The 21,894-nt window shown below is 35.1% G+C and overlaps 1 protein-coding gene across 4 annotated transcripts; it reads right to left on the reverse strand.

Moving 5' to 3' along the window:
- Positions 1-12,782: 12,782 nt before the first annotated feature.
- LOC130826426 (UBP1-associated protein 2C-like) lies at positions 12,783-21,576 on the reverse strand. Of its 4 annotated transcripts, none has more exons than XR_009047098.1 (3): positions 20,202-21,504; positions 13,437-13,544; positions 12,792-13,324 (listed from the first exon to the last, which is right to left on the reverse strand). XR_009047098.1 is itself a non-coding variant. In XM_057692016.1 (2 exons), the coding sequence occupies exon 1, from the start codon at positions 21,385-21,387 to the stop codon at positions 20,203-20,205; it is 1,185 nt and encodes a 394-aa protein (XP_057547999.1). In that variant the 5' UTR covers positions 21,388-21,504; the 3' UTR covers positions 12,783-13,544; position 20,202. The 4 variants fall into 4 exon arrangements, 2 of the variants coding, with proteins under 2 accessions (XP_057547999.1, XP_057547997.1); XR_009047099.1 differs by having other exon boundaries at positions 12,797-13,233; XM_057692016.1 differs by having other exon boundaries at positions 12,783-13,544.
- Positions 21,577-21,894: the final 318 nt, after the last annotated feature.

The following is a 21,894-nucleotide window of genomic DNA, read 5'->3' on the forward strand; positions in this document are numbered from 1 at the left end:
ATACGAGGGAGGACACAAGGCCTCATAACAGAACATATACAACCAAAGTTTACAAAAGATAACAAGACCTACAAAATCGAAAGATAGCGGTATGACACCGGTTATGCTTCGCCCTCATCACTCTCCCCAAATGCAATGCAATGCAAAAGAAGCTCCAGTACCTGCTACGCATGTCTATGATCCTCCTACTGCTCGACATTAGACCAAAGGCCAATGTGTCATAGCAGGAAAATCATAGAAAGTCATCAACAATCAAACATAAACACAAACACGTGCACGTCAGTAACTAGCATCAAATATAATAAGGCCAACTACTAGATAGCATTATATCATAAAACAACATAAGATGATTTCATAAAACGCAAGCACAGATAGTAACCGTTTATCGGCCACTTATACTTCATAATTTCATTACGTGCTTTCCAACCCGAACCATGCGTTCTTGGGTAGAATGTTGGTCTTCACGCTCCTCTTTTCAAACATAAATTCTTGCGAAATACCTATAGTATCAACTCGACCAAGGCATTAACAGAATACCTAACAACCGACATTATAGAGCTTGTCTATCTTAAGGTACGTGTGATCATAGTCTGTAATACCCTTGAGGTAACTTAACTTAGGCACACTTCTCACTAGCATAAACTATTCTATCAATAAGTAGATGTTCTATCAATGAGTAAATATTCTATCAAAAAGTAAACGTTCTATCAATGTGTAAACTTTCTATCAAAGAATGAACCTTCTATCATTAAATAACTTTCGATCGATGAATAAATTTTCTATCACTGAATAACTTTCTATCAGTGGATTTTTCTCGATTTCCTGGCATAGTGACACGGCCAAGGGCGTTATCGGCCATCCAGCGCCCATGGCAAACTACGAGCTCATGCCCCCTCCAGTTGACCCTCTCGGGTCCTACCTTCGGGAAAAAATAACACACTGGGAAACTAAACCAGTGAAGAGGCCACCATATTGAGGTTTGCAAGGCCCTCATGGTAACACCTCGGTCAAGGGGCGGTATCGGCCATCCGGCGCCCAATGACCCAAGCATGCTCATACCCCCTTTACGGTGGTCTCGTCGAACGTCACCTGGGGGACTAATAAATCAACCGGACATAATACAGTTGAGTCACGCCAGCTAATCGTAATCTAATACTTTATCAGATGGGAATAACTTCCACTTTCGACTATTAATAAGCGCCCTGGGATAGCAACGGGCCTAAACCCACTGAGCCACTCAATAGAATATGAAATTCACATATAAAGGAGTCATTCTAACTCCAATTAAGGCATAATCTAATTCTTAAATAAATAGGGGGGGTGGTCCCCGCCACCTACTAACACTTTCATTCTTAATAACTATTCTAAGCGCAAGAATTTCATAGTCGACAGCGTTTCGTATAAGGCGTACTCACTAGTATCTCATAGTTTTGATGCAGTGCATATTATTACAATAAACAATAATGACTTAAATAAAATTGCATATAAGGGTTCGTTACTGCGTGTACGTACCTGTAAGCGTCACTGCATGATCAAAAGTCACAAAATCACCCGACGAAGGCTCTACTTTCCTTTTACAAAATGGGCACCTATATAAGTTATGAGTAGAACTAATAAGTTCCATTAACTACTTTGCCATACCAAACTAAATACCAAAGTACCCGCTATCGCCCATTCAACATGAGTTTCCGATTACCCTAGCACGCACACAACTCATTCAATACAAGTTAAAATCATTAACTCAACACAACATAAGTCTTTCCATCAATTTAAAGTAGAAGTATGTATGAATCGTTTCTTTACATTAACTAATTTTGAGCATATCGGCTCGCGTTACCCAAAACTAACTAATCACAACTAAATCTTACAATTTTAATATAATATTAATATAACGATAAGGCAAATCTTAGAGTTATCGTATCGGTATATTATTTGTTACATTTTCTAAAGCTATTAAGAACTATAATCAAAATAACACGAAAAATAACTTTATCAACCATCGACGATAAGTTGACATTATGCTTTTGGCTTACCGATATCATGTATCTATAACTTCAATAACAACCTAATAAATAAGGGTATTTGTAATTTACAACAATCAAACCACAACAATTAGTAACTGTTATTCCCAATTTAATCAATAAAAATCACTTTCATAGTCAACTCACATCATCATCATTAATAATTATTCACAATAATAACCAATCGACCAAATCTAAAAACAACTTTTAAAGTTATTTAATCAATCATCACCAAAATATAGTATAACACACACATCATTGGTAAATTCATCTCTAAATTCAAGCCCTAATCGTTTCGAGTTCAAAGATAACATTTAATTACTACCCATACTAAGATTCAAAGAAACTAATACAAATCAACATACAACCCATAATTTCAAATCACACTTCAAACCCTAAATCATAAACATGTTTAATTCATCAATCAAATTCTTACCCACATAAATATTCAATGAAAATAACACAAAAATCAACAGCTCACTTATAAACTTCATAAAACAAGAAATTAATTAGAGAAAAGAGAAGAGATGGCTCACAATGGAGAAACTAGAAAAGGGTGAGGGTATAGGTGGTGTTGTGGTGGTGTGGAGCACGAAAATGGCGGAGGAAAGGCCGCGTGGTGCTGCTGCCTTGGCGTCACAACCTGCTATTTGGGGCACGCAAAGCAGCAGTTGCTGCTGCCAGGTTGTGGAGGAGAGACACGGCTGCCCAGCAGCCAGTTGCTGGCGTCACAATAATGCTACGTGACTGTTTAAGGTGTAGCTCAGCTGCTGTTGGTAGGGGAGAACGCAGCCACGACTGCTGCTACGAGGAGGCGAACGCAGCCTATTGGTGGCTGCTGGCAACTGTGGCGGAGGCGTGGCTGGTGGTGCTGGGGCTGCTGCTGAACCGTGAGGGAGAGGGATGTAAGAGAGAAGAGAAGAGAGGGAAGTGAGGCGTGTGAATTGAGTGAAGGAGGGAGTAATACCCCTCTTAAAACCCTAACTCATCCTATTTATTTAATTTATACACTTATTTATTTATACGTTTACCTAGGTTCATTTTCTTGCGAGGCCCAACTAAGAACTCACCTTCGTGTGCTCACACATTTCAATAAAATAATTATTTTGATTCGAACCTCTTTATTTAGAAATCGTGATTGTATTTTTAATATAAATATATGTCAATATTTAAATTCGTATATGAAAGGAGTTTATTAAAACTACTTCTAAATTAATTTAATATAATTATAAAATACCCAAAAGTCATTAAAATATTAATTAATGACGTCAGAGAATCTCGGGGTGTTACAGACTACCCCCTTAAACGGAGTTTCGTCCCCGAAACTAGAGTAATAAGAGTACAATTCCTGAAAATTGTATTAATAACTCATGAAGGTGTTTTAACGATTTTAAGCTCCATAATTGACTCAAGGATCGTGACCTTATTGACACTATTAACAAAAGGATACTCAATCTATCAGAATATTCATACATATTTCATTTCGAGTATTACTATCACCTAAATTAACTCAACACCCAATCAAAACATGTAAAAAAAATTATACAATTGACTCAACACGATCAATCAGAAGCATGCAAATATCACACCAATTGATTCACACAATCAATCAAAGCATGTAGATATCACACAGATAGGTTCAAACAATTAATCAAAAGCATGTAAGTTTGTAATAGGTTGTTATCATAGAGGCGAAAATGCGTGAAAACGCAGGAGAAAATGCGAGTAAACGCGCGAAATTCTATCGCATTCTACCCCCCTTAAAACTTAGTTACGACCCCGTAACTCACTAACCTCGAAACATATGCAAGGATAGTGTGGTTAGACCATGGAACTCTAATTATTTAATATCTTCGATCTCAGTACTACACACCCTAGTATCTAGGTCTCAATATGTTCTCTTAGTAAGACAACTCTTCTCAATGTTTACAAAAATAACAGATCTAGCACATGTGGTTTTTAAAAAGTGTATCACTTGAGCTCGTGACCACACGAAATGTCATGTTATCTAATGTAATTCTTCAAACAACCTTTCCACTTCTACGTGACCACCTAAGGTCGTACTTTTTGATAATCTTGAAATGTACGGAAGGTTTAACTATTGTAATTTAAACCATAAATGGGGGTAAAATATCAAAACAACAAAGTCCTAAAGTAAGGTGCACGAAGTTGCTCAACACTTAACTCGTATTACAATTAGACACCCTAGACCTGAGGATACTTGAATCTTACAAAACTGATTGGTTATCACCTCCCAAATCGATTTACCGCTAACTTCACTTCTCATAACATAATCCTAACCTTTTACTTAACATGAAATCCTTTTTTCATTAATCATATATGATCAAATCATTTTAAAACACTCTAAATCATACATCATGACTTGATTAGTAGATTAACAACTCAAATTAATAACTCAGAATATAATACATGTTTCAAGTATATAATCAAATTATATATAACACATTTTAGCAAGTTACTGAAGTTAATAATTATACGTTCATAGCCATATTACTAATACACATATTGTAATTGTTCAATAATAACATCCTTTATCCATCATAATATCAAATCATAATTACGACAATATGGGGATGATTTAGAATCATGAAGACATTTTTCAACTATTCACTTACCATACAACTAGATATGTTGAAAGTATAAAATTTATATCAATTAAGATCATGAACTCATATATGACTAAAGTAATGCATCATGGACATATATAACGACGGTATTAATGGTACTAATAGGGTAATAATAACAGTGATGACTGGTGATCTACAAAGATGACATTTTATGTATACAAAAAAAAAAGCAAGGTGAAAAATAAATGATGAGCACACCTACATCACCACAATTTCCAATATCAATAGCAAAGCAGTCATGTATCATACAATTTGATAAAGTTGTGATATCAACACTAATTTCACAATATCCAATCTACATCATAACATTTCCATCACAATACTACCTCTAACTATAAGACCGTTATCGCAACCATGTGACTGCTACATTAACAATCCTAACACTATACTAAAGTACAACAACACAAAGCCAAAAAAATAACGCAACACTTGAAATTATGCATTACAATTATTCCTTCGCAAACAAGTGGAATTCAATCACCCTTCGACCTAAGATGCGAAAATTAAAACTAACAACTATAACATAATCTTATGTATTAAAACATGTCAAAATTTCAAAACTCTTTTCATCAAATGCTTATTATGATCCAATGATTTAGTAACATCAAATTAAAACTCTTCTTAACACAAGTGCGAATATTATTTAACTCTCTTTATCGCATAATAATGATTGTGTTTAATAATCGTTTAAGACATAATCCATTATCTCGATTCATTTCTCAAATTATGATTATTCGCATACTCATTGTCGTTTCTTCAATGTTTAGGTTTAAAATACCATAACTCTCCAAATTAATTTACCACGTATCACATCAATCATTATTAAAACAATAACTTGCGTAAAGTCAGGTTTATGTAGAATCTCATTTAAGTCTTATCATTTCAATACACTGGCAAGACTATTAAATTGGTGATCATTGAAATACTCAAAAATACTTAAAACATTTAACTGTATCTTACATAGACGCTTATTCTTCCTCATCATCAGATTATTTTATCCTTATGTCTTGTAACTGCCCAGAAGGCCATGAGGAAAACAAATTATAATATCACTGATTCCTTTTTAATTTCAAATATCATTTTTATCCAGCTAATGCTTTAAAACCGTCACGATTCTTCTTCACATTATCATCCGATTAAAACATTCATCACTCCATATAAGCATTTAATAAGACAAAATAATCAGTCTTAACTCCATAGTGCTCCCTCGAATCAATCCATAGGCCCTTAACATGCAAATTTGTTTATGATGATTATTCTTTAGCTATCCACTTTAATATAAAGTTGCCGACTTATGTATGAATGATATACCATGTCTCAACGAAATACAAAATTCAAAGGACTTGCGAATGATAATTTTCTCCTCTGATACTCAAACTCATGTGTCTTTAAGAATGAAAAAAAACCGCCCATATTTTATCCAAGGAACCCCTTCAAATAGTGATTTAAAGGTCGTTAGCCTTAGACAAACATGAAATACTATATTCATTATGAAGAGAGTTGGATGCTTACAAAAATTAAAATCAATGACAGGCGACCCTTATAGTATATAATTCATCAAAATATATATAAAGTGATTAACTCAGGCTAATAGGTTGACTTTAGTTTTTACTTTCAATTGATTCTTAAGGTCTCACTACAAGCATAAGATGTTGGGTTTAGAACTGACAAATATATATTACATTAACCAATTTAAAGCATCAGTCTCAATCACCGTATGAGATTGAAAACATTCATTGGTAGACACGATTATGCCACACTAAAACTCAACGCCAATGTTACTATAGCTAATTACAAAGGTCAAGAGCCTCAACTTAGTAAGAATTATAACTTCGAATGAAAATGTTAACGCAATTCTAGTTTGAACAACAATAGTAATGTGATAATTTAGTTCAACTGTTATAGCATTATCTTTAAACACTTAGAGACGTTGAAAATAATCTCTTAACTTCAACTCATCACTATATGAAGAATATATCAATAATACTCTTATAGATCATGGTTCAAATTTGGGGGTTGAATTCTCAAACTATAAACTCTTAACGTGCTCTTGAACTTCTCCTTAATATTTAGGTTTTTAACGTATTTATACTTTAACTATGACCGTATTATTATCATCAACTGGTGATTAAAACTTTATTTACAAGATATTGTATACAAGACCCCTTTCTTTCATTTACAATATATCGAATTCTTATTACACTCTAGCTCTTATCCTTATTCTAGTTCAAACTACTTACGATCATGCTTGCACAGTCATTAAACATATTCAAGAGAATTATGATCACCACCTTCTATGTTATGATAAACGAATGTACTTGACAAAAGGAATGCTCAAACAGATAAATAAACAATGGGTTCATGTATAGGATAAATATCAAAACTCGTACGCTTTATGAAAACAATTAACATGAACAAATATTCAGACACATAAGACTAAATTTCATATAATCATCACAAGCAAGAGAAAGTTCCCGATGCAACCAACTTCTCTAGAATTTCATCATTCATACTTCATATCTCCATAATGACTACTTATAATACAACTCGAGTTGAACCAAATACTCAAAAATTTCATTATTTCTTGATAATACATAATTCAATTCTACTGATTTGTTAAATCATATCATCATTCAAACCACCATCATAATTTTTATTTATAATAATAACACACATGAGAATGAGTCTAATAACAAGCTAAACAAACTATATATTTATCTATGCACGTGCAACGATAATCATTATGCATGAATATGTAATATGCACCTATCCCATATCTACCCAAACTCTCACGAATAACTTCTAACTTCAAGCAATTTCTCAACGATTTTGAGGACACAAAGCGTCGAAAATAGGGACCACTGGCTCTGATACCACCTGTAACACTCCAGAATTTCCGACCCCTTAACAAAACCAAAACCGTAAAGGACGGGAGGAAATTCGGGTGTTACATAAAAGAAAAAGGAATAGAATTTAGATAAACGTTAAATATTAACTTTAAAAAGGTGAGTGGAAATTTTGGCGGCATTTGCCTTAAAACTGGCCACCTTTGTAGAAAAACAAAAGTTATTAAGAAGCTAATAAAGTAAAGGCACCAACGGCCTATCAAAACTATGTCACGGCGGAATGATTTGTCGCCGACTTCTCAAATCAACATGCGAAACATGGATCGTGGTTCCAGTGTCGACGTTTGCGTTTTAAAAAAAAACTTAACTCCTTAAAACCATACAGAGTTATAAATTACGCAGCGAAAATACAAACATACGAGGGAGGACACAAGGCCTCATAACAAAACATACACAACCAAAGTTTACAAAAGATAACAAGAGCTACAAAATCAAAAGATAGCGGTATGACACCGGTTATGCTTCGCCCTCATCACTTTCCACAAATGCAATGCAATGCAAAAGAAGCTCCAGTACCAGCTACGCCTGTCTATGATCCTCCTGCTGCTCGACATTAGACCAAAGGCCAAAGTGTCATAGCAGGACAATCATAGAAAGCCATCAACAATCAAACATAAACACAAACACGTACACGTCAGTAACTAGCATCAAATATAATAAGGCCAACTAGTAGATAGCATTATATCATAAAACAACATAAGATGATTTCATAAAACGCAAGCCACTTGCGACCCGAACCATGCGTTCTTGGGTAGAATGCAGGTCTTTACGCTCCTCTTTTCAAACATAAACTCTTGCGAAACACGTATAGTATCAACTCGACCAAGGCATTAACAGAATACCTAACAAACGACATTATAGAGCTTGTCTATCTTAAGGTACGTGTGATCATAGTCTGTAATACCCTTGAGGTAACTTAACTTAGGCACACTTCTCACTAGCATAAACTATTCTATCAATAATTAGATGTTCTATCAATGAGTAAATATTCTATCAAAAAGTAAACGTTCTATCAATGTGTAAACTTTCTATCAAAGAATGAACCTTCTATCATTAAATAACTTTCGATCGATGAATAAATTTTCTATCACTGAATAACTTTCTATCAGTGGATTTTTCTCGATTTCTTGGCATAGTGACAGCCAAGGGCGTTATCGGCCATCCGGCGCCCATGGCAAACTACGAGCTCATGCCCCCTCTAGTTGACCCTCTCGGGTCCTACCATCGAGAAAAAATAACACACTGGGGTACTAAACCAGTGAAGAGGCCACCATATTGGGGTTTGCAAGGCCCGCATGGTAACACCTCGGTCAAAGGGCGGTATCGGCCATCCGGCGCCCAATGACCCAAGCATGCTCATACCCCCCTTACGGTGGTCCCGTCGAACCTCACCTAGGGGACTAATAAATCAACCAGACATAATCCAGTTGAGTCACGCCAGCTAATCGTAATCTAATACTTTATCAGATGGGAATAACTTCCACTTTCGACTATTAATGAGCGCCCTGGGATAGCAGCGGGCCAAAACCCACTGAGCCACTCAATAGAATATGAAATTCACCTATAAAGGAGTCATTCTAAATCCAATTAAGGCATAATCTAATTCTTAAATAAATAAGGGGGGGTGGTCCCCCCCTCCTACTAAGACTTTCATTCTCTATAACTATTCTAAGCGCAAGGATTTCATAGTCGACAGCGTTTCGTATAAGGCATACTCACTAGTATCTCATAGTTTTGATGCAGTGCATATTATTACAATAAACAATAATGTCTTAAATAAAATTGCATAGAAGGGTTCGTTACTGCGTGTACGTACCTGTAAGCGTCACTACACGATCAAAAGTCACAAAATCACCCGACTAAGGCTCTACTTTCCTCTTACAAAATGGGCACCTATATAAGTTATGAGTAGAACTTATAAGTTCCCTTAACTACTTTGCCATACCAAACTAAATACTAAAGTAACCGCTATCACCCATTCAACATGAGTTTCCGATTACCCTAGCATGCACACAACTCATTCAATACAAGTCAAAATCATTAACTCAACACAACATAAGTCTTTCCATCAATTTAAAGTAGAAGTATGTATGAATCGTTTCTTTACATTAACTAATTTTGAGCATATCGGCTCGCGTTACCGAAAACTAACTAATCACAACTAAATCTTACATTTTTTAATATAATATTAATATAACGATAAGGCAAATCTTAGAGTTATCGTATCGGTATATTAATTGTTACATTTTCTAAAGCTATTAAGAACTATAATCAAAATAACACGAAAAATAACTTTATCAACCATCGACGATAAGTTGACATTATGCTTTTGGCTTACCAATATCATGTATCTATAACTTCAATAACAACCTAATAAATAAGGGTATTTGTAATTTACAACAATCAAACCACAACAATTAGTAACTGTTATTCCCAATTTAATCAATAAAAATCACTTTCATAGTCAACTCACATCATCACCATTAATAATTATTCACAATAATAACCAATCGACCAAATCTAAAAACAACTTTTAAAGTTATTTAATCAATTATCACCAAAATATAGTATAACACACACATCATTGGTAAATTCATCTCTAAATTCAAGCCCTAATCGTTTCTTGTTCAAAGATAACATTTAATACTACCCATACTAAGATTCAAAGAAACTAATACAAATCAACACACAACCCATAATTTCAAATCACACTTCAAACCTTAAGTCATAAACATGTTTAATTCATCAATCAAATTCTTACCCACAAAAAGATTCAATGAAAATAACGCAAAAATCAACACCTCACTCATCAATCAAATGCTGCCAGGTGGTGGAGGAGAGACACGGCTGCCCAGCAGCCAGTTGCTGGCGGCACAATAATGCTATGTGACTGTTTAAGGTGCAGCTCACCTGCTGTTGGTAGGGGAGAACGCAGCCACGGCTGCTGCTGCGAGGAGGCAAACGCAGCCTAGTGGAGGCTACTGGCAGTTATGGCGGAGGTGTGGCTGGTGGTGCTGGGGCTGCTGCTGAACCGTGAGGGACAGGGATTTGAGAGAGAAGAGAAGAGAGGAAAGTGAGGCGTGTGAATTGAGTGAGGGAGGGAGTAATACCCCCCTTAAAACCCTAACTCATCCTATTTATTTAATTTATACACTTATTTATTAATTCGTTCACCTAGGTTCATCTTCTTGCGAGGCCCAACTAAGAACTCACCTTCGTGTGCTCACACATGTCAATAAAATAATTATTTTGATTCGAACCTCTTTATTTAGAAATCGTGATTGTATTTTTAATATAAATATATGTCAATATTTAAATTCGTATATGAAAGGAGTTTATTAAAACTACTTATAAATTAATTTAATATAATTATAAAATGCCCAAAAGTCATTAAAATATTAATTAATGACATCAGAGAATCTCGGGGTGTTACAATTTAAGTCTTGAATTTGATCTTTTAAGTCTTAAATTTTTTATAAAAGTATAAAAAAAATATTTGAATTTAAAAAATGAGCCGTGGACTATTTGTCCCATATATGGGTGGTTGCACTCATGAAAACGTTGCATATAAGTTTTTGTATTATTTTTTTACCGTAACCCACCCTCTTTATTAGTAGGTGGGACCCGCGAATAAATGGGTATAACTGATAAAAAATTTAAAACACAATCATACAAATAATACAACGCATGTCTAAAATACTTCAAATACAAAAATATTATCAAAAGACAACACACTTAAAATATACAGAAATATTTTCATAAGACAATTAAATTAAAACTCTAAATGTGCACATTATTGGAGCATCAAAGTAAATAAAAAATCGACTTAGAGTTTGAGCTTCTGGAGTTTTGTATGTTGTTATATGATTTTATTTTAAATAAAAAAAATAAATAATTGTACATCCTCTGTTTTTATTTAGTTGCAGTCAAACCATTTTTAACACTATTCATCATTTGATATTATTTTACATATTGCAGCTATTAAACGAGAAATAAATATAGTCATTTGGGATTTTATTTTATTCATCTCATCAGATACTTTCATAATATGAAATTTTTATTATTTATTCTAGATATAAGCAACCCGACAAACAAATTGGATTGCGTAAAAAGGCGTTTGAGTGCAAGTAAAACAACGGAAGAACTACATTATAAATTAAGTGACAAAACGAGTTTACCTGTGGACATTATTTTTATGTCGTTACCCACCTGTTGAACTAGCGGACGGATATTACCCATCAAAATATTAAAATGTTTTCCAGAACTAACGTTGAAGCCTGTTTGTTTTTGAGTTGGGTAAATCAAGCTTAACGGGCAACCCATTTAAGTACTTAAATCATTTGACAAAAAAAGCTATTAATTAATATTATGTGTTAACCTATTTCTTCCGATTCTAATTGAACTCTATATTTGCTTTAACACCAATTTTAGGGAAAGGGAAATACAACACATAGGAGAAGAGAGAAAGGAAAAAGGTAATTACGTAAATAATTCATTAAAATAGTAGGGACTAGGGAGTATAACATAAAAATAGTTGTCCGCCCACCTAATTACACAAATATCCTGGATAGTAGATTTACAAGCTGTCGGTTAATTGGTCAAGAAATAAGCAAATAACAGTCAAAAAGATAAAACTAATTTAATTTCTTATCCTTATCTGTACATTTAATTAATTAATGTGTAAATACTTTTCCAGTGTTTAAGAAACAGCCGTATGGGCAATTAACTCCTAACGATGTACAATGCACGCATAAATTAGATGAATGCGTTGGACTGTATTTTTATTTATACGCTCAACAAGTTACGGTAGGCAGTACAATTATACCAGATAATTCAGTGCCATTTCTAATCATTTTTATGCACTAGGTGAAATAAAAAAAAATAACTTATATAAGTTTTAATTCTTTTTTTCTCTAGATATACATTATATAATTTTTTTTCCCATCACATTAATATCAAATAAATATACTAACTTTAAAATCATATAATGATAAGATACTTATGCAAAATTAAATTTTAATAATAAGAATTAACTCAATTTAAACTCTTTTATTTACTAATCCTAGACAGTTACACCTCAAAACTACCTTAAAAAGGGCATTAAGGCAATTAAAAAGTAAGAAAGACCAAAACTTATATGAAAGACAATAGTGTAAAATATTAAAACAAAAAAAATTACTGTGATGGTAAGAAAATAAAAAAAATAGATATGAAATTCAAATGGATAATCATTAATATCTACTCTTGATACATGAATTCAAAGTGATAAAGTGGTTTTTTTTCTTAATTCCGATTCCAATTACAAACACCATTTTACAAATTCATATAAAACCAAATGACGCCTTTTGTTTTCACCCTCGTGCAGTCGTGCCCTAAATTTGATTTTCATGAAAAGATTAATTGAGAAATTCCCCAGCCTATGCACAAATCAAAAAAAAAAAAAATAAAAAAAATAAAAAAAAAAGATTTAGCAAGTCATTTACTATTTTGATCAGACATTGTAATTACTCCTTTAAGAGTAAGCATAATAATCTTTCATGGTCTCTACATAAGCATTAAGCAACACTGGAGTCTAATTCCACGAGCAAAAACGATGGCTACGTCTGATCTTCAGCTTCAGAAATAGCAATCCCAACACTCGTATCTCTCGAATCTTACCTAATGCATCACTATATAGTTTAGCTGCTGCCACTTCTGCCTTTCAATACGCATTATATTTCTTGTACTCGCATATTTTGCTTTAAAAATACTATGATAACAATTGGTATACAATAACAAATATATATTAATAAATACTCATTTCAAACAAAGTAAAAAGTTCGAGGCGTATAATATAGAATATAATAAACCAGAAAGCATACCTGTGTTTCAACATTACTCATCATATGAGTAGAAGACTCCACAACCAGAAAGCATACATGTGCATTAAAACCCGGGAAGCATCATAAGAAGTCGCCTTAATTGGCATGCTTTTCCTCATCATTATTGCAAAATAAAAATGATGTTAAATAAATAAGTTACAAAAGAGAAATGGCGATTCAAAACTTTTCATAGAAATCCTAGACACAAAAATCATAGTGCAAAATCTCAAGTGCGACCTCAGGGTTGATGCAGACAGTTTAGTAGTGGTCTCAATAACCTCATAAACCTTTATAATACAGTTGAAATGTGGTGATACTACCGATATTTTGCAGTGAATTAAATGGTATTCACACATCAGGTTATCAGGAAACGAACAATAAAGTACTAATGAAGTAACACAGCTTTGAGAAATTAAGAGAAAGATCATGCATACATGTGTTAAGTGTCAAGTAAAAACCAACACAGATATCAGTAGTTACTGCAGGTTAGCGGCAAGGCACAGAAGCTACATCAAATATCAATAGCCAGAAAACCCCTGCTTATTCACAGGTTGCTAATTATATAATTCCTCATGGTGGAGAATATTACGCGGGACAAGTAAATTACCTGCCTAGGGTTCAACCTATGCATTTGACAACAGACGAAAGCTCAAAAGATTACACATCACGCAATGGTGGAGAAAGAACGCACAAATTCTCATTTGACAAACCTTCCAAGAACACTCCTTGAGTTTACAAAAGCTTACAGTTCACTGACAGCAAACCAGGATGATCAAATACCTATGACGGAAAGCATGTTTCCATTAACTCAACAACTACTCCTCACAGACGTTCTCTAACTGTGGCTCAGAATTGAACATGTCTCAGCTAATTAAATTCCTCACTGCCAAAACATAATGCAGCAAGACTTTTCCATGTTATTGAGAAGTCGAAGGAATCAAAGGAACTTCCACACTTGATTGAGGGAAACCAAAATGGAAACAAAAGAGAGGCAAGGAATAGACAATTATGTACACAGAGTCAAAGGCAGAAATTTCAAAGATAAATGAGCCGCAAACAAAGAGCATGAACAACAGCCACAACATTAACATATAGTGACATCAAAAAGGAGGAAGAAGTAAAAAATATGAAACAAAGACAAGAAGCAGCAACTGAAACATCACAAGAAAAAATGCCAGGATATAGAAGTTTGAACAAGGAAGATACATAGCAAGCAGATATATGAGTAACTGAAATAAGCAAGAAACACAACAAGAGAACCAGGGAAAACTATCGTAACCATCAGCTTCCTCAGCAGAAGAGCAGAAGATTAACATGTATCATCAGCCTCATGGAGAAAAGCTTAAAGCAGAAAACAGAAGCCAGACAAAGGCAAACCACAGCTGAACTAAGAAAAAGAGAAAGGAAGACAGACACCGCAAAATATACAGATCAAGAAACATAGCAAGAGATAGGGAAAATCTGCTGAAGCAGCTAAGTGCTGGAACAAAAGACACAGATAAATTACAATAGCAGCTTCAATATTAGTATTAAGGAAAGAGAAAAATGGCAACCAAACCAGCCAGAAAACTTGGAACCAAGATCTCCAATGAATTAGTTTAAGATCAGAATCAAAGATGACAAAACTAAGAGCTACCACATACATAGAAGCAAGATCAGAGCGAAAGGAAAAGGGCAAAATTAAACCAGGTAAAATTAGGTCCACAATGAAGGTGAATAAAGAAGTTACAAAAGCAATGATAGCTCCAAGGACAGTATCAAGGGAATTGAAGCCTCACAAATCAGCATCAACAATAATGTAAAACAAGCATGACAAGATCAGTGTTTCAAGAGCAGCAGCATTGTCAATTGAAAGCGTACAAAGTTTACTGAGAGCACGCCAATAAAGATGAACCAAGCAACCCACCAACTTGTCACTTGTGAGGAATTACAACAAAATGAGAATGCTGATCAAATGGATTCCAAAAACTACTACCTTATCGAGACAAACTCTCACAGCATCAAGAGCTCATCACAGAAATACCTCCAAGAGACAAAGTAAGATTTAGATGGCCCACACATCACAATTAGGCCACACCCAAGTTATAGGAGATAAGTCCACTAGATGTTATACAACCAACCTATATTTCTACAATCATGATGCATAGTGGGGAAAACATATCAAACATTAATGATGATCGCCATAAAATGGCAACTCATGAGGTCAGAGATGGTGTCAAACCACGAGCAACTACAACAGGTAAGCAATTATATACCTTCAAGTTTCTAGAGCAAGTGTAAAACAAGAACTAAGAGGCCTGTTTTCATTTCGGTTCGGAATTAATCAATGCTATTGCAGTTCCTCCACAAATACTTTTGTTAAAATTATTTTTGACAACCATTGACCATACAAAGTAATTCAAATGAAAAAGTGATAAACGCCCTATAGTTCAAACAGGAAAATCAACAAGCCATTTAAGCAAAATGTGTATGACAAATCTCATATATCTTCAACAACCATCTTTCTCCCAAACAAGAAATAACATACTAATGAAAATATTTTATCCATAGTAACTGGATATTTCATGCTACTGCAGATGGCCAAGAAGATTGCAAAGTTAACTTCAACAGAAGCAACAGAAGTATATGAAGGTGGCAAAACAATGGCCACTTAGAAAAGATGAGATGCTCCTTACACAGAATCTCATACTAAGTCATCTTTTTCTTAACACAGCAGAGTATTATACAAGCTAAACATTCCTATAACATTCTCAATCATGCACACGATCAAATTTGTGACGAGAGAGAATGCAAGATCATATAGTATTGCGGCTTTAAATTGCTGAAAACAGAAGGAAAAAAGCAATCATCTATCACAGGATCAATATACCAATGAGCAACACGTAGATTGAGTTTCTGAATGATTTGGTGAGGCAGCTACTCAAGGACTTTGAGGCTTAGTTTTAAAAGCACGAGGCACACCGAGGCGCAAAAGGTCTTTAGACTAATGAAAATATTTTATCCATAGTAACTGGATATTTCATGCTACTGCAGATGGCCAAGAAGATTGCAAAGTTAACTTCAACAGAAGCAACAGAAGTATATGAAGGTGGCAAAACAATGGCCACTTAGAAAAGATGAGATGCTCCTTACACAGAATCTCATACTAAGTCATCTTTTTCTTAACACAGCAGAGTATTATACAAGCTAAACATTCCTATAACATTCTCAATCATGCACACGATCAAATTTGTGACGAGAGAGAATGCAAGATCATATAGTATTGCGGCTTTAAATTGCTGAAAACAGAAGGAAAAAAGCAATCATCTATCACAGGATCAATATACCAATGAGCAACACGTAGATTGAGTTTCTGAATGATTTGGTGAGGCAGCTACTCAAGGACTTTGAGGCTTAGTTTTAAAAGCACGAGGCACACCGAGGCGCAAAAGGTCTTTAGACTAATGAAAATATTTTATCCATAGTAACTGGATATTTCATGCTACTGCAGATGGCCAAGAAGATTGCAAAGTTAACTTCAACAGAAGCAACAGAAGTATATGAAGGTGGCAAAACAATGGCCACTTAGAAAAGATGAGATGCTCCTTACACAGAATCTCATACTAAGTCATCTTTTTCTTAACACAGCAGAGTATTATACAAGCTAAACATTCCTATAACATTCTCAATCATGCACACGATCAAATTTGTGACGAGAGAGAATGCAAGATCATATAGTATTGCGGCTTTAAATTGCTGAAAACAGAAGGAAAAAAGCAATCATCTATCACAGGATCAATATACCAATGAGCAACACGTAGATTGAGTTTCTGAATGATTTGGTGAGGCAGCTACTCAAGGACTTTGAGGCTTAGTTTTAAAAGCACGAGGCACACCGAGGCGCAAAAGGTCTTTAGACTAATGAAAATATTTTATCCATAGTAACTGGATATTTCATGCTACTGCAGATGGCCAAGAAGATTGCAAAGTTAACTTCAACAGAAGCAACAGAAGTATATGAAGGTGGCAAAACAATGGCCACTTAGAAAAGATGAGATGCTCCTTACACAGAATCTCATACTAAGTCATCTTTTTCTTAACACAGCAGAGTATTATACAAGCTAAACATTCCTATAACATTCTCAATCATGCACACGATCAAATTTGTGACGAGAGAGAATGCAAGATCATATAGTATTGCGGCTTTAAATTGCTGAAAACAGAAGGAAAAAAGCAATCATCTATCACAGGATCAATATACCAATGAGCAACACGTAGATTGAGTTTCTGAATGATTTGGTGAGGCAGCTACTCAAGGACTTTGAGGCTTAGTTTTAAAAGCACGAGGCACACCGAGGCGCAAAAGGTCTTTAGAGCGTTGGCGAGATGCACTTTTCTCTAAAGCTTAAAATCAATTTTAAAACATAGAATACTTCAAACATGATATTCATATTTTAGTATCAACAAAGAAAACATTCATTATCCTTGTGGTAAACATCACTTTGGCACAAAACTATTATAATGAGAATTTAAAGAATTTCAAAAATTATTTTCTTTTTCGCATGTCTTCTATTTTTCTTAAAGCAACAATTTTTTGAACTTCATATTCAAGTAATATTGGGTTTTGAGTTTTATTTCTTTTCAAACAAACAAGCATAAGATAATTATCTAGCTCAACAAGGAGGCTCACCAGGCTCACAAGGCGTGAAGCGCATCGAGGAGCCCAAGGCGCACCCTCTTATAGTGGGCTTTGCCTCACCTAGCCGGGGCGTTTTCAGCCGTGCCTATGCTCAAGGCGCAAAGTGAGGTGCATTTTTTTAGAACTAAGCTTTGAGGCACTGAAATCTTAGAAGAAATGAAAAAGATGCTAATGATTATGCAAATGGTATACTCAAAATGCTGGAAAGCATATCTATGGCAGGCATTCCTGATTTAAACAGCATGCGGGATCTTGGCTGGAAAACAGAGATGTTTCCATCTGCAAATCTGGATAATGTAATATTCAAAATAGAACAAATAATGCTTTGACAAACTCATGAAAGAATCAGGTATTAATCTGTGACTGCTTGTAATTTGTTCTGAAACAGAATTGAACAAGTAATTGTTTTTTCTTTCAGTCTCCCAGCGAAATTGTTCATTCCATAGTCCATTATGTTGAAATATGGGTATTCTGATATAAGAAGTGCATTTGAAGATTATATAGTTATTAGAAAGACTTCTACACTAATAACATCCATCTTTGTGACACTCTCAATACTCTGATATTCTAGTTGCTGGTCATTTGGCTCACCAGTCAGAATTTCAAAAGATTAAGCAACTTCTATTCAATTTTCTATCTTGCAAAACTCTCAATATAATAATGTCGATTTCAAATAGTCGGCTTCTACTGCTCAAGTGATGGCAAATTGGCAACCATGTGTGTGTAAAACACAAATCACCATTATTCGACCATATGACATTACTTTGTAGGTCTAATAAATTCTCTTGCATGTTTCCGCGCTCTAACAATCTATTGCATAAGACAAATATATCCACTCACAATGTAAAAAAATCCTTTCTTGAGAAAGAAATACACCATATTCTCATCCATTATTGATATCATTTACTAGAATCTGGTCAATGAAATAATAAGCATCCTGTACATCATCAAAATCCAACTTTGTACTACCCTTTTACAGACTTGTTGGATCCTCAAGGTGCTATTTAATAAGTAAATATTGTCAATGCTAAGATATCTTTATTCAATGCATTTACAGAATCTGCATAGTACACATTTTCCAGCAACAAAAAAACCCATTGACATTCTTATGGTACATTAAAAAGCATTACTAGTCAACTACTGGGCTAGCATATTATTTAAGTTAGGCATCACTTAAACATATTTGTGCTGAAGCTTTAAAGCAGCTAAGGGTATATGATAATTTGCCAGTGGTGGAATAAAGGCCCTCCCCCTCATTTTCAGGGGATAAAATAACTACCAGCAAGAGGACATAGCATAAAAAAGTAGACAAACGGAAGAAAATGGAAACATAATTGCACGTACATCAAACAGCCCATTGGCTCAGTTTCGAAACAATCAAAATCAACGAAAAAGACATGTCACATAATAAAGCACAAAAAACATAAAAGCAGCACCCAGAAAAACAAAACCAAAAAATAAGATTGTTCTTATAGCAAGCTCCAATTACCCATGAACAACAAAACGAAAACCTAAAAGAAAAAGGAAGCGAAAATTACATATTGTATACTGTAGCATATAAACTCTGCTCCTGATAACCAAGAGAAAATACAAAGCACATATCTCCAGCAAACTAAGATCTATAAACAAAGCATAACATAAATCCTTGATAGATTTGTCTAATAAGACTCCTAAAGTGAAAAAAAAAAAAACTTTCCATCTTCTAGAATAAAACCACCAAATGCAGCCACTTAAAAACTAGAAACTAAATCAAGTCATGTAGCAGCAAGGCAAGACATGTGCAGCAGTCCATTCAAGCAAACGACACAATTTCATTTCTCTGCAATCACGAAATCACCAAAACCACTTAAGCAATTTGCGCCCAGAAGCTCTCACAAACCTGAACCAAACATCACATTGCCAACTTAATTCATCATTCAAAATTTAACAATAAAAAAGCCAACAAGAACTAATTCACCACAATATAGAAACTATAAACAAATTTACAATCAGCTGGCACTTAATATAAACAAATTCTTAACTCATACAGTTACAAGCAAGAAATTAAGATGTCAAATCATATGAAAACAATAATGTTCATCAACTACCTCAATAATAAGGCGGTGGCATACGATGATACACCCCACTAGGAGGACCCTGAGGAGGACCCTGAGAAGGACCCTGAGAAGGGGGATGATTCTGACTCATGTAACCACCACCAGAACCGGAAAGGCCGTAAACACCTCCAGAACCTGAAAGACCATATCCACCACTGCCTTCTTGATACGACGGTGGCATTCCCATCGAACTATGTGGCGGTGGCATCCTATAATAATCACCGGAACCTGGCCCAGGCTGTGAATGCGGTGCACTATACGGCCCAACACCACCAACAGGAACTGGGCCCCCCAAACCAGGTCCCAAACCCGAACCATACTGATTCATCCCACCACCATACTGTGAATTCATGGAACTCGACATCCTATCACCCCCTAAACCACCAATCTCACCACTCAAAACCGAGTTCGGCCCACCAACTCTCCCCTTCTTTCCATCCTCAGCCAGCTTACACATAACCTGGTGTCCGTCAATCATCTTCATCGGTTCCCTTAACGACATCCTCGCACCATCCTCGGTCTTATACACAAAAAACGCAAATCCCTTTGTTTTCCCAGCTTGTTTATCAAACCCTAACGGGCCTTCTTCAATCTCCCCAAACGCAGAAAAGAAATCCAACAATTTCTCAGCTGAAATCTCATACGGAACATTCCCAACATAAATTTTCCTCGTAGCTTGATCTTCACCATTCGGCCCTCGTCCCGCTGATGCCAAATGTGTCACAGTCATCCTGCCATCAATTTTCTTACTCGGTTGCTTAAGCGCCAATACTGCCCCATCAAAATGCTTGAACGTAACGAATCCATATCCTTTGGATTTCCCGGTATTCTTATCGGTAATCACAACAGCCTCATCAAGCTCACCAAACGATAAAAACAACGATTTCAGCGATTCGGTGGTCGTCTGAGGACCAAGACCCCGAACAAAAAGCTTTCTGCGGGACACATCAGTGTCGGCGATTACACGAGCGGAGGAGAGGATATCGGGGTGTCGAACGACGGCATTTTGACAAAGATTGAGAAGTTCGTCGTGAGAGAAGTCTTTGAGTAGGTTTCGAGCGTCTTCTAGAGTCAGAGTTTGTGGTTGAGAATCGGAAGGAGAAATTAGGGCTTGGTCAGAGGTGAAGGAATTGCCATTTTCGTCGGCTTTGCGTTTCTTCGAAGAATCCATATCCATTGTTATTCTTGCTAATATTCTCGAAAGATTACGAAAAACCCTAGGAGAGAGAAATAGTTAGGGTTTTAGAAGAGATTAGTTTAGGGCGTGAGATAGTGAACAAGCAAATTAAGATTATGTCACGAAAACGGAGCTTATATAAGAGGGGAAGAGTGCTTGTGGCGGTGTTTTTGCCGCTCTTGGTGTGATGTGATGATTGGGAAATCAAAAGCAACCTACCTAATGACCTAAACTTAAACCTAATTAACCTATTATTTATTATTAAATGCTATGTGATTAAAAAATTATTATTGGAGCATGAAAAAAAATATTAATAACCTTTCACCAATTTTCAAATAATAAATCTACCTTTTAATTAATCCTAAATAATTTTAATTTTAGAATTTATTTGCGTATGTTGCACCGGATTAAACAGATCATAACCATGACCCCATCTACTACAGTTCAGATCAACCTGGTTTTTAACCTACGTAACTCGCTTATAGTTCTTTGTTTTCATTTTAAGGT

The sequence above is a fragment of the Amaranthus tricolor genome, chromosome 11 (assembly GCF_026212465.1).
Source record: "Amaranthus tricolor cultivar Red isolate AtriRed21 chromosome 11, ASM2621246v1, whole genome shotgun sequence".
Lineage (NCBI taxonomy): Eukaryota > Viridiplantae > Streptophyta > Magnoliopsida > Caryophyllales > Amaranthaceae > Amaranthus > Amaranthus tricolor.